General features: G+C 55.3%; 3 protein-coding genes across 3 annotated transcripts in view; all 3 read right to left on the minus strand.

Moving 5' to 3' along the window:
• Nucleotides 1-12,503, minus strand: part of LOC110126405 (mucin-12) — a 64,586-nt gene that overhangs the window by 32,217 nt on the left and 19,866 nt on the right. The window lies entirely within an intron of this gene.
• LOC110126533 (mucin-3A) lies at nt 1,388-5,968 on the minus strand. The gene is given in 11 exon segments (XM_020876227.2): nt 1,388-1,429; nt 1,598-1,650; nt 1,899-1,975; nt 2,053-2,244; nt 2,429-2,591; nt 2,916-2,981; nt 3,364-3,512; nt 4,114-4,172; nt 4,285-4,400; nt 5,330-5,487; nt 5,535-5,968. Coding segments are annotated over 11 exon segments (1,509 nt in total).
• LOC139032852 (mucin-3A-like) lies at nt 8,883-12,358 on the minus strand. Its single transcript, XM_070461081.1, has 3 exons — nt 9,443-12,358; nt 9,253-9,371; nt 8,883-9,012 (listed from the first exon to the last, which is right to left on the minus strand). The coding sequence occupies exons 1-3, from the start codon at nt 12,356-12,358 to the stop codon at nt 8,883-8,885; spliced, it is 3,165 nt and encodes a 1,054-aa protein (XP_070317182.1).

Below are 12,503 nucleotides of genomic sequence, written 5' to 3' on the forward strand. Positions count from 1 at the left end.
CGACAAACTCCACAGGCTTCCACCCCCTGCGTCCACCCACTCCCTGAAAAAAAAAATGGGTCCTCCAGTCTTTACATTCCCTTTGAAGACAGTCATGGCCCTTGAGAGCTGACCAAAGAACCCTTCCTTCCTCAATGGGAGAAACCAACACTCCCACAATATCTCTTCCAGTGTACTTGCTCCTCAACCGATGGGAGCATGAGGGGAAAAAAGGCACAGAGCAGGTATTTTGTTTTGTTTTGTTTTATTTACAACAAATATTACATTATGTACAGTTGGGTGAACTGGAGACTTGCAGACTTCCTGTCCCCAAGTGAGGTCTTCCTGCAAAGGAAGGCTGGGCTTCTGGCTTCACAGGTTATAGCAGAGATGGGGCTGAACCAGGGAGAGGAAGGGGGAGGGGAGGTGGGGGAGGGGTAGAAAGTGGGGGCACTAAGGGAGAGGAGGGAGAGTTAGGGGAACAGGGAGGAGGGGCTGAGGGAGCTTTCCCACCTCAGGGCCCCTCTTCCCCTCATCTTCAGGGACCTGGGAACCTGCCTGCCACCCCCCACCCACCGGGATCCAGGGCCCTTAGGGGTGACAGGAAGGATGGGGACTCAGAATGGGGGATCTGGCCTAGAGAACACCAGTTGGGGGTCCTAAGATGCAGAGGGCATCTGTACCTACCTAGGGAGGGGAGGTGGGGAGGAGCGGGGATTTAGGAGTGGGGCACGGAGATGTGGGGGGCAGGGGGGATTTAGGGTTGAGGGTAGAAAGATGAGGAAGGGGAAGGTATGGAAACAGGGAGACACAGGGCGGGAGTGTGGGGGAGGAGGGACTTAAGAAGTGGGTTCAGGGGGGAGAGGGTTAAGAAGTGGTGGAGGGGCGCAACAGGGAGTTGCAGGAGGACAGGGTAAGAGGCTGGGACAGGCTGCAGGCTGCTTACAGCTACCGGGGGAGGACCTGGCTGGCAGTAGGGATGCACACAGGAAAAGGAGAGACAGAGGCGTGAGCCTCGGGGAAGGACATGGGGACTGGGGATGTGAGTGAAGCCATATGAGATGAAGGCCATCAGGAAGGTGCATTGGGACAGAGGTCGGACCCAGGACACCTGGCTTCACTGAAACCCACAGGAGGCATCAGGAGGAGTGGGCCACTTGAATGTTACAGGGGACAAACCAAAGTTTGGAGAAGTTACTGATTTGCCCAAGGTTCCACAGTGGAAGAGCGTGGATTTAAACTGGGTCTCCAGGTGGGTTACACCCAAGCTGGGGGATGAGGGTAGATGGAGGTCTGTTATGCCCTAGGAAACTAGAAGACTGTGCCGCATGAGCCTGTGGCCATCTCTCCAAAGGCAGTGCAGATGGTTCTCTCCGCTGTCTGAGCAGGTGGAGAGGGCAGTGTGGGCTCACAGTGAGGACAAGGCCATCTCAGGTCTGTGAATATGCACCTGCCATAGAATTCACAAGACAGGGAGTGAGAACAGGGAATCACCCTGCAGGGGCCTGGCTAAGAGGTCACTGCCTCCTGGCCCAGCGAGCCCCCTGCCCTGGGAGAGGGGCATCAGGAGCCGGACCTGCGACAGCTCCTTACCATCAACCCATCCCCAACCCCTCACCGTGGCATTGGTGTCCACGGTGTCCAAGGCCACAGGGAAGTTTTCTTCGTAAACTAGAGAAAGAGAAAAGAGAACAGGGGGAGGAAAAGGGGGAGGGAAGAAAATGTGAGGAAGGCGGGGCCTCAGGAGGCTTTCGTGAAGGGAGGGCGTGTGCAGGACCTGGGCCTTAGAAGGGGGCGCGTGGAAGCAGCGAGGGCAGGAGGTAAACGCCTGTCTTGGACAGGAGAAGTCTTCTAGTTTCCCCGGGAGGAAATGGTGCCCAGGGAAGCGCCCCCCACCCTCGCCAGAAATCAACACTCACTGTCATCTTCGAAGCCCGAGTTAGAAAAAGTCCCCGCAGTGTTCTCATCCCAGGTCTCGAACCACTTTCTGTCGTCCCTGGACCTGCCAGAAGGGCGCCGCGTTGTCAGGGCAGGGTAACCCGGTCGGAGACGCCTTTCCCGTCACCCATCCACCCCCAGCTCACTCACCTGCCTCGGCCCTGCCTGTCCCTCCTCCGGGAGCGCACGAGGAACACGCTCAGCGCCATCACCAGCAGCAACAGAAGCAGGGCCCCGGCTCCCGCCAGGCCCCCAACCAGCGCCTTCCAAGAGATGGCCACCTCGCAGCGCGGGCCCGAGAACCAGTGCGTGTCCGTGGAGAAGCAGCTGGGGGAGGGGGCCACAGGTCACATCACCTCACCACCTCCCGGGTCTGGTCCATCCACGCCCCTGGACCATCCTGGTCCTGGCAGGTGGGCGGGGCTCCATCCTGGGGCAAGTGGGCGGGGCCTCTGGCCGGCCGCGGTTAGGGGTCGGGGATTGGCCCAGCTGGCTGTGGGCGGGGCCTCACCGGCAAGAAGGACCACTCCTCTGCAGAACGCATTGGCCCTGATGGCAGTTAATGGCGCCTTCCAAGCCCGCCGTGCAATTGGTGACACAGCGAAGCTGGTTCTCCTCCAGCAAAGGGAAGTAGAAACCCTCATAACCTTCGGCAGCAGCGCGGCGACAGATGGCTGGGGGATAGGTAGGGGGTTGCAGACGTAAAGACCTCATGCATTCTACTCTGGGGCCTGGCTATGGTAATTCTGAAAATGGATAGAGGACTGCATTTCTGCTGGTGGCCTGTCGGCGGGTAGACCGTGGGATTAGATGAATGCAGGGTAGGCCCGTCAGCCTCTCCTCACCTTCTCTGCTGATCCTTCCTCACGTGGAAGCTACTAACAAGGACCTGAGAGGCAGCCGTGCCAGGTCAGTACCACAATTTCAATGGACAGCTGCCCCTTGTGAGAGGGATCCCCGCCACCTGGGGCCACTCAGCCCTTTACCCCACCTCTCACCTTCAGGTGACAGCTCCGTCCTGGTGGCGTTGTTCACCTTGATGGAGTCAGGCTTAAAACACAGGACTGGGGGCCACAGGCACAGGTGGAGTCGGGGGAGGCACAGGAAGGGACAGAGAGCGCTTTGTCAGTATGGGGGAGGTTTGGATGGGCCATGAAGGAAGGCTCCGTGGGCCTCCCTCATGTCCCCTGAATAGCCAGGGGTCCTCAGCCACCGGGAGACCTTGAGCAACTCTCTCTTCCGCAGCTCCTAGGTTCTGACAACCCTTCCACAGGCTCACCCTTGACCCAGTTTTCTGTGGACCCGTCTCTCTTCTCCTATCCTGCCTGAGGTACCACAGAGCTGACACCTGCCCCCCGTAGGCCCCTGTGTGAGCTGGAGCAGGCTGGGATGGTGGCTGTGACCCTGACCCCTCCCTCCAGCCCCAGGCCCCCAGCCTCTGTTCACCCTGGTCATTCTGGCAGCTGTTCCCATCCTGGCTGACATTCTGGAGCTCCTCCTTCAAGGCCACCTTCACCTTCTCATACTCCTCCTCCAGCTGGGTGCTGAAGGGTAACTCCAGCAGGACTAGATATTCCACCACGATGCTGCCATTCCTGGGGGGTGGGGGCGGGGTGCAGAGAGCCTTAAAAAGTGCCCAGACCCAAGCCACCATACAACTGTAGAAGGGCATTTCCAGACCAGCCACAGCTATGCGGGTGTTGGCAGGAAGGGGCAGAGGCAATGAGATGGGATTCCAGACTGATTATGTCCAGAAGGGGCTGCTAGCTTCTCTGCCTTGGGCAAGGAGTGATTGACATTCTCTTTGTGTTCCCTCAAGCCATAATCAAACCGTGCCCTCCTGGGCTCTCTGCCTCCCTCTTGCTGACCCGTCCACTATAGCAGGTGCCAACCAGAGAGACCAGCTATGGTCCAGACACCAGGCACCAAGCCTCAGGCACCTCCTCCCTGTAGATCCCAATCACTCTGCATCCAACATGCTTCAAGGGAAGGGGAGACATCCCTCCGACAGAGGAATGAATCCTGAAGGTGATCCCCAAACACCCTTCATGGAGTAGTTCCTTCGCCTCCTCCATCCATCCCTCTCTGTGACATTGAATGACTCCAAAAGCAAAGGATGGCTTCTTTGGCCCTTTTTTGTGCGCCCCTCCCACCACCACACACACTTGACACTGCCTCCACAGAAAGGGGTCCTACCTCAGAGAAAGGATCTGCACCTCCTTGAATCCCTGCACGTTTTGGTAAATCTTCTTTATCTGAAATGCCAAGGATCCCAGCTCACATCTGAACCTCCAATCAGATGGCACCTCTGGGCCCAAGCTACACTGCAAGGGCATACATCTGAATTTTCCCCCACTTCCTCCTCACCTGATCCTGGAAGGCGTTTGTGAAATCCTTGTAGACCTTAGAACTGTTGTCATTGAGGTCCGGGGAGAACTCCTGGTTGACAGACACCTCCATGCCCACTTCAGCATCCACCTTGTCTGCACAACATGCCTTTTCTGGTCATTTCATGATCCGTTCCTGTCTAACATCACTACCAACCTCCCAACCCAGATGATGCTCCCATGGACCCTCTGAGGACTGACTGAATAGCAGGAAAGAGAGAGGTAGGAATTCTGGAAGGTGTTGTTCCGAGATGTGAGAAACACTGCAAGTGGGAGTGTCCAGCAGTCAGTTCTGTAGTCTCCCGGCTCCCTCAGTGAAGCAGAATAACAAAGGTGCCTATGTCTAACCCCCAGAACCTGGGAATATGTTATGCTACATGACAGGGAGCAATCAAAGTAGCAGATGGAACTAAGGGTACTAATCTGCTGATTTAATATTGGAAAATTAACAAGGAATATCCAGTGGGCCTAGTATAGTCATAAGGTCCATAGAGAGAGGAGGAAGGAGGCAGAAAAGTCAGAATCACTCAAAGAATGATGTAAGTATGGAAATAAGGAACAGACATACAATGCTGCTGGCATCAAAGGGAGCCAAGGGGCCTTGTGACAAAGAGGATGGGCAGCTCTCAAGTCTGGGAAAGGGCAAAGGAATGGATTCTTCCCGAGGGCCACCAGAAAGAACCAGTCCTAGGCAACACCTTAATTTTAGCCCTTCATGACTCGTGTTGGGCTTCCAATCAACAGAATTGCAAAATAATAAATTTGTATTATTCATCTGCCAAGTTTGTGGTAATTTGTTATAGGAGAAATTAGAACTTAATACAACTCCAAGCAACACAAACTGGAAGGAGATATCAAAAAAGAGAGTGACCCCAGCGACCTCCTGGAGGTAAGGGTGGAGAGTAGTCATGGTCTGGGGTTGAGGAGAGCACGAGGGAGAAAGCACAGATGAAGAGATTTGGCAACATGATTGGGCCCATTTGAGGCGTGGCGCCTCCTGAGGGAAAGTGCAGACAGCAACTCACCCATATTTATCTCTTCCACAGCGAACTCGCATTTGGGGCCATAGAAAGTGCTAAGGCAGGAGCAGCGGTCCTGCGTCCAGGTGCCTCCATTGTGACAATCTTCTGGGTAGCAAGCGAAAAGGGGAAGTTCAGGCCAGGACTGACCTTGGTCATGGGAATTTAGCAGGAGAGGGAGGAGAGGCAACAAGGAAGCAAGTGATCCAAACCTGCCGTGGTGGTCTGCCTGGACTGTGTGGTCGTCTGGGTTGTGGTTGAAGTTGTCCTGGATGACGTAACGGTGGAGAGAGTCTTGGTGGTGCCTGCTGGTGTCTGTGAAGTAGTGCTGATGGCTGGGCTGGGGGCTGTCAACTTGCTTGTAGTCACAATGGAAGATGAAGAGCTGCTACTTGGCTTCATGGTCGGTGGGAGGCCAGTGAAGCCCGTTACACGTGGGGTAGTTACAAAGCTGGTGCTGATCCAGGTCCCAGTGGTGGATCTGTGTGTGCTCGGGAAAACCGTGCTAATGGGAGTGGTCCCAGTGCTGACAGGACCAGGAGCGGCGGTCTGGTTGGTGGGGTGAGTTTCCAGAAAGGAAGTGGAAGTGTCCGGTTTTACAGGGAAGACAGTTGTCGTGGTTGTGGAACTGGGAGAGGTGGCCATCTCAGTAGTAGAGGTAAAAACTGACAACGGGACGGTGGGTGTAGAGGTGACATCGGTGTTTGGACCCACTTCGATACATGGTGTGGTGGGAGAAGCAGACACTATTGTGACTGATATGGATTCTGGACATGGGGTGGAGGAAGACAGAGTCAGCATGGTGGTCGTTCGGGTGGGAGAGGTTATGAGGGAAGTCATGGTGGGGGAAGTTCTTGTCGTTTCAGTTGATGAAAAAGTAGGAAAGGTAGTGATAGAGGAAGGGCCTGTGATTTCTGTGCTGGACGCTTGAGAGGAGGTAGAGAAAGAACTACTTGTCGTGGAGGTCTCTGAACTTGGGCTGGTAGAAGATAGAGAGGATATTGTTATTGCAGGTATTGAAGAGGAGATGATGGTACCGAAAGGGGTACTTATTGCATTAGTAGAAGTACTCAATATAGGGAAAGCTGAAGAGGGAGAAACACCTGACGTACTGAGAGCTGCTGTGGAGGTGGGTGGTGTTACCATGTTTGAGGTCCCAGTCTTAACAACTTCTGTGGTTGAGGGAGTGGTAAGAGACGCTGTGATCAAGGTGGCAGGGGGAGACGTATATGTGGGAGTGGGGACTTCAGTTCTGGTTGTGGTAAACGTCCCAGTCGGAGGTGAAGGGGTGGACGTGGCCTGGGTGGCAGGGATTGTGGGTAGGGTAAAGAGAGGGGTGGTGTCTGTGGTTTCGGTGGGTACCAATTCTGTGGTTGGGAAAGATGGAAGTGATACAGGGAAACTGGATGCTGTCCAGGTACTACTGGTCACTGGAGTAGAGACCGGAGATGTCTGAACATGGACCGCACTTGTTTGAGTGGCTGAGGGTGTGACTGGAGAAAGAGAATTAATATCTGTTGTGAGAGACTCTACAGAAACGGTACCAATAGGAGTAACTGTGCTTCTCAAAGCAGATGAAGCAAGCAGGGTTGTGTCGCTCATTGTGGCTGTTTCTATAGAAGCTGCAGTGGAGGACACTCCCATGGAACTGGACTGATACGTGTATGTATCAGTGGTGGTGGGTGCCAAAGTGGATTCAGCCGTTTCCTGCATTGAATTAGACGTGCTCAAAGCAGATGAGGTGGTACTGTCTGCCTGAGTGGTCCAGGTACTGCTGGTAGGCACGAGAGAAGGGCCTAAAGATGCAGCTGGAATGCTGATAGAGAGGAAGGGAGTTGCTGTACTTTGGGTGGAAGGGAACACGGATGTGCCACTAGGCCTAGTGGCTAAGGTTGTGATGATGTTAGAGGTTGTGCCTGTATGATGGGTAGTGGGGGAAGATGGGATGATATCTGTGGTGGGGAGGGAGGAGCTAGACAGCACAAGGGTGGAGCTGAGGTCGGGCTTGAAGGTTGAGGAACCAATGGGATTCGTGGATGTGGACGAGGTGGTGGCTGGTGTCAGGGTAGATGCTTCTGTACTGACAGAGGATGGAGGTACAGTCATGGATGTATGCACAATGGTGGAGACAGGGAGGGATGCAGTGAATGCAGATGTGGCTGTGCTCGTGGTGGAGTAGGTGGTTGAAGAGGTGAGGATCGCACTGGTATGGACTGTTGTGTGGGTGATTGTGGTCACCAAGTGTGTGCTAGCAGCCTGGGTGGTTTCTGTAGTGGAGGGCGGGGACAGAGGGGTTGTGGTCAAGGTGGGAGCTGCAGTGTCCGTGGGAGTGGTGATTTCTCTCGTGGACCTGGTAGGAGTGCTGGTGGGAGATGAAGGGACAGAAGTGGTGTTGGGAGTGGGGATACTAGATACAGGGCTCGTGTTTCTGGAGGAAGTGGAGGCTGGCTCTGTGGTTCTGTTAGGAGTGGATGAAAGCACACTCGTGGATGATGTAAAGATACTGGCGGTGAGTGAGGTCGAGGTGGTGGATGCTGGAGAAGATAGTGTGCTGGTGGGAGTGGCAGAGGATGTGACTGATGGCAGAGAGGAGAGCACCGTGGTGACAGGCTGGCTAGAGGTGTCACTGGGAGGATTTACTGTGGTTGTGTGCAGTGCATCGGTGCTTGTGGCAGGTGAGGTGGTACTCGTTGCCTGAGTGGTCCTGGTAGTGCTGGTAGACACAGAGGTGCCTAGAGATGTAGCTGGAATGGTGGGAGTGAGGGAGGGAGTCACTGTGCTGTGGGTGGTAGCCGACGTGGATGTGTCAGTAGGCACAGTGACTGAGCTTGTGACAACACTGAAGGTCGTGTCTATATTTTGGGTGGTGGAGGCTGGTGGGACGTTGTGTGTGATGGTGGGTGAGGTGCTGGACATCACAAGTGTGGAGCTGAGGTCACCTGTGGAGCTCAATGGGGCAGTGGTGCTCGTGGATGTGGACTCACTGGTGGGTGGTGTCAGCGTAAGGGCTTCTGTACTGGCAGAGTTTGGAGGTACAGTCGGGGATGTCTGCAGGATGGTGGTGGCAGGGAGGGATGATGAGAATGGAGATGTGGCTGTGTTGCTGGTGGAGTAGATGGTTGAAGAGGTGAGGGCTGTGGTGCTTTGTGATGTTGTTGGGGTGAATGTGTTTACCGACGGAATGCTTGAGCCCTTGGTGGTTTCTGTGATAGAAGTAGTGGGCACAGTTGTGATGGATGTGGACGAGGTGTCCATGGACGTGGCGACCTGGGTGGTGGACGTGCTGAGAGTGCTTGTTTGAGGCGAGGTGCCAGCAGTGGTTTGGGTGGGAGGGAGTGTGGTCGTCGTGGTGGGCGGAGGGCTGGAGTTTGGGTTTGATGGAGAGGCGGGGTCTTTGCTGGCAGCAGATGAAGAAGACAGAGTCACCCCTGTAGACAAGGTCAGGGTATTGGTGGCGATGGGATGCAAGGTGGTTGATGCTGGAGAATATAGTGTGCTGGTGGGAGTGGCAGAGGATGTGACTGATGGCAGAGAGGACAGCTCCGTGGTGACAGGCTGGCTAGAGGTGACACTGGGAGGATTTACTGTGGTTGTGGGCAGTGCATCGGTGCTTGTGGCAGGTGAGGTGGTACTCGTTGCCTGAGTGGTCCTGGTAGTGCTGGTAGACACAGAGGTGCCTAGAGATGTAGCTGGAATGGTGGGAGTGAGGGAGGGAGTCACTGTGCTGTGGGTGGTAGCCGACGTGGATGTGTCAGTAGGCACAGTGACTGAGTTTGTGACAACACTGAAGGTCGTGTCTATATTTTGGGTGGTGGAGGCTGGTGGGACGTTGTGTGTGATGGTGGGTGAGGTGCTGGACATCACAAGTGTGGAGCTGAGGTCACCTGTGGAGCTCAATGGGGCAGTGGTGCTCGTGGATGTGGACTCACTGGTGGGTGGTGTCAGCGTAAGGGCTTCTGTACTGGCAGAGTTTGGAGGTACAGTCGGGGATGTCTGCAGGATGGTGGTGGCAGGGAGGGATGATGAGAATGGAGATGTGGCTGTGCTGCTGGTGGAGTAGATGGTTGAAGAGGTGAGGGCTGTGGTGCTTTGTGATGTTGTTGGGGTGAATGTGTTTACCGACGGAATGCTTGAGCCCTTGGTGGTTTCTGTGATAGAAGTAGTGGGCACAGTTGTGATGGATGTGGACGAGGTGTCCGTGGGTGTGGCGACCTGGGTGGTGGACGTGCTGGGAGTGCTTGTTTGAGGCGAGGTGCCAGCAGTGGTTTGGGTGGGAGGGAGTGTGGTCGTCGTGGTGGGCGGAGGGCTGGAGTTTGGGTTTGATGGAGAGGCGGGGTCTTTGCTGGCAGCAGATGAAGAAGACAGAGTCACCCCTGTAGACAAGGTCAGGGTATTGGTGGCGATGGGATGCAAGGTGGTGGATGCTGGAGAATATAGTGTGCTGGTGGGAGTGGCAGAGGATGTGACTGATGGCAGAGAGGACAGCTCCGTGGTGACAGGCTGGCTAGAGGTGCCACTGGGAGGATTTACTGTGGTTGTGGGCAGTGCATCGGTGCTTGTGGCAGGTGAGGTGGTACTCGTTGCCTGAGTGGTCCTGGTAGTGCTGGTAGACACAGAGGTGCCTAGAGATGTAGCTGGAATGGTGGGAGTGAGGGAGGGAGTCACTGTGCTGTGGGTGGTAGCCGACGTGGATGTGTCAGTAGGCACAGTGACTGAGCTTGTGACAACACTGAAGGTCGTGTCTATATTTTGGGTGGTGGAGGCTGGTGGGACGTTGTGTGTGATGGTGGGTGAGGTGCTGGACATCACAAGTGTGGAGCTGAGGTCACCTGTGGAGCTCAATGGGGCAGTGGTGCTCGTGGATGTGGACTCACTGGTGGGTGGTGTCAGCGTAAGGGCTTCTGTACTGGCAGAGTTTGGAGGTACAGTCGGGGATGTCTGCAGGATGGTGGTGGCAGGGAGGGATGATGAGAATGGAGATGTGGCTGTGCTGCTGGTGGAGTAGATGGTTGAAGAGGTGAGGGCTGTGGTGCTTTGTGATGTTGTTGGGGTGAATGTGTTTACCGACGGAATGCTTGAGCCCTTGGTGGTTTCTGTGATAGAAGTAGTGGGCACAGTTGTGATGGATGTGGACGAGGTGTCCATGGACGTGGCGACCTGGGTGGTGGACGTGCTGGGAGTGCTTGTTTGAGGCGAGGTGCCAGCAGTGGTTTGGGTGGGAGGGAGTGTGGTCGTCTTGGTGGGCGGAGGGCTGGAGTTTGAGTTTGATGGAGAGTTGGGCTCTTTGCTGGCAGCAGATGAAGAAGAGAGAGTCACCCCTGTAGACAAGGTCAGGGTATTGGTGGTGATGGGATGCAAGGTGGTTGATGCTGGAGAATATAGTGTGCTGGTGGGAGTGGCAGAGGATGTGACTGATGGCAGAGAGGACAGCTCCGTGGTGACAGGCTGGCTAGAGGTGTCACTATGAGGATTTGCTGTGGTTTTGGACAGTGCATCGGTGCTTGTGGCAGGTGAGGTGGTACTCGTTGCCTGAGTGGTCCTGGTAGTGCTGGTAGACACAGAGGTGCCTAGAGATGTAGCTGGAATGGTGGGAGTGAGGGAGGGTGTCACTGTGCTGTGGGTGGTAGCCGACGTGGATGTGTCAGTAGGCACAGTGACTGAGTTTGTGACAACACTGAAGGTCGTGTCTATATTTTGGGTGGTGGAGGCTGGTGGGACATTATGTGTGATGGTGGGTGAGGTGCTGGACATCACAAGTGTGGAGCTGAGGTCACCTGTGGAGCTCAATGGGGCAGTGGTGCTCGTGGATGTGGACTCACTGGTGGGTGGTGTCAGCGTAAGGGCTTCTGTACTGGCAGAGTTTGGAGGTACAGTCGGGGATGTCTGCAGGATGGTGGTGGCAGGGAGGGATGATGAGAATGGAGATGTGGCTGTGCTGCTGGTGGAGTAGATGGTTGAAGAGGTGAGGGCTGTGGTGCTTTGTGATGTTGTTGGGGTGAATGTGTTTACCGACGGAATGCTTGAGCCCTTGGTGGTTTCTGTGATAGAAGTAGTGGGCACAGTTGTGATGGATGTGGACGAGGTGTCCATGGACGTGGCGACCTGGGTGGTGGACGTGCTGGGAGTGCTTGTTTGAGGCGAGGTGCCAGCAGTGGTTTGGGTGGGAGGGAGTGTGGTCGTCTTGGTGGGCGGAGGGCTGGAGTTTGAGTTTGATGGAGAGTTGGGCTCTTTGCTGGCAGCAGATGAAGAAGAGAGAGTCACCCCTGTAGACAAGGTCAGGGTATTGGTGGCGATGGGATGCAAGGTGGTTGATGCTGGAGAATATAGTGTGCTGGTGGGAGTGGCAGAGGATGTGACTGATGGCAGAGAGGACAGCTCCGTGGTGACAGGCTGGCTAGAGGTGTCACTATGAGGATTTGCTGTGGTTTTGGACAGTGCATCGGTGCTTGTGGCAGGTGAGGTGGTACTCGTTGCCTGAGTGGTCCTGGTAGTGCTGGTAGACACAGAGGTGCCTAGAGATGTAGCTGGAATGGTGGGAGTGAGGGAGGGAGTCACTGTGCTGTGGGTGGTAGCCGACGTGGATGTGTCAGTAGGCACAGTGACTGAGTTTGTGACAACACTGAAGGTCGTGTCTATATTTTGGGTGGTGGAGGCTGGTGGGACGTTGTGTGTGATGGTGGGTGAGGTGCTGGACATCACAAGTGTGGAGCTGAGGTCACCTGTGGAGCTCAATGGGGCAGTGGTGCTCGTGGATGTGGACTCACTGGTGGGTGGTGTCAGCGTAAGGGCTTCTGTACTGGCAGAGTTTGGAGGTACAGTCGGGGATGTCTGCAGGATGGTGGTGGCAGGGAGGGATGATGAGAATGGAGATGTGGCTGTGCTGCTGGTGGAGTAGATGGTTGAAGAGGTGAGGGCTGTGGTGCTTTGTGATGTTGTTGGGGTGAATGTGTTTACCGACGGAATGCTTGAGCCCTTGGTGGTTTCTGTGATAGAAGTAGTGGGCACAGTTGTGATGGATGTGGACGAGGTGTCCATGGACGTGGCGACCTGGGTGGTGGACGTGCTGGGAGTGCTTGTTTGAGGCGAGGTGCCAGCAGTGGTTTGGGTGGGAGGGAGTGTGGTCGTCTTGGTGGGCGGAGGGCTGGAGTTTGAGTTTGATGGAGAGTTGGGCTCTTTGCTG

Source organism: Odocoileus virginianus, chromosome 33 (genome assembly GCF_023699985.2).
Source record: "Odocoileus virginianus isolate 20LAN1187 ecotype Illinois chromosome 33, Ovbor_1.2, whole genome shotgun sequence".
In the NCBI taxonomy this organism is placed as follows: domain Eukaryota; kingdom Metazoa; phylum Chordata; class Mammalia; order Artiodactyla; family Cervidae; genus Odocoileus; species Odocoileus virginianus.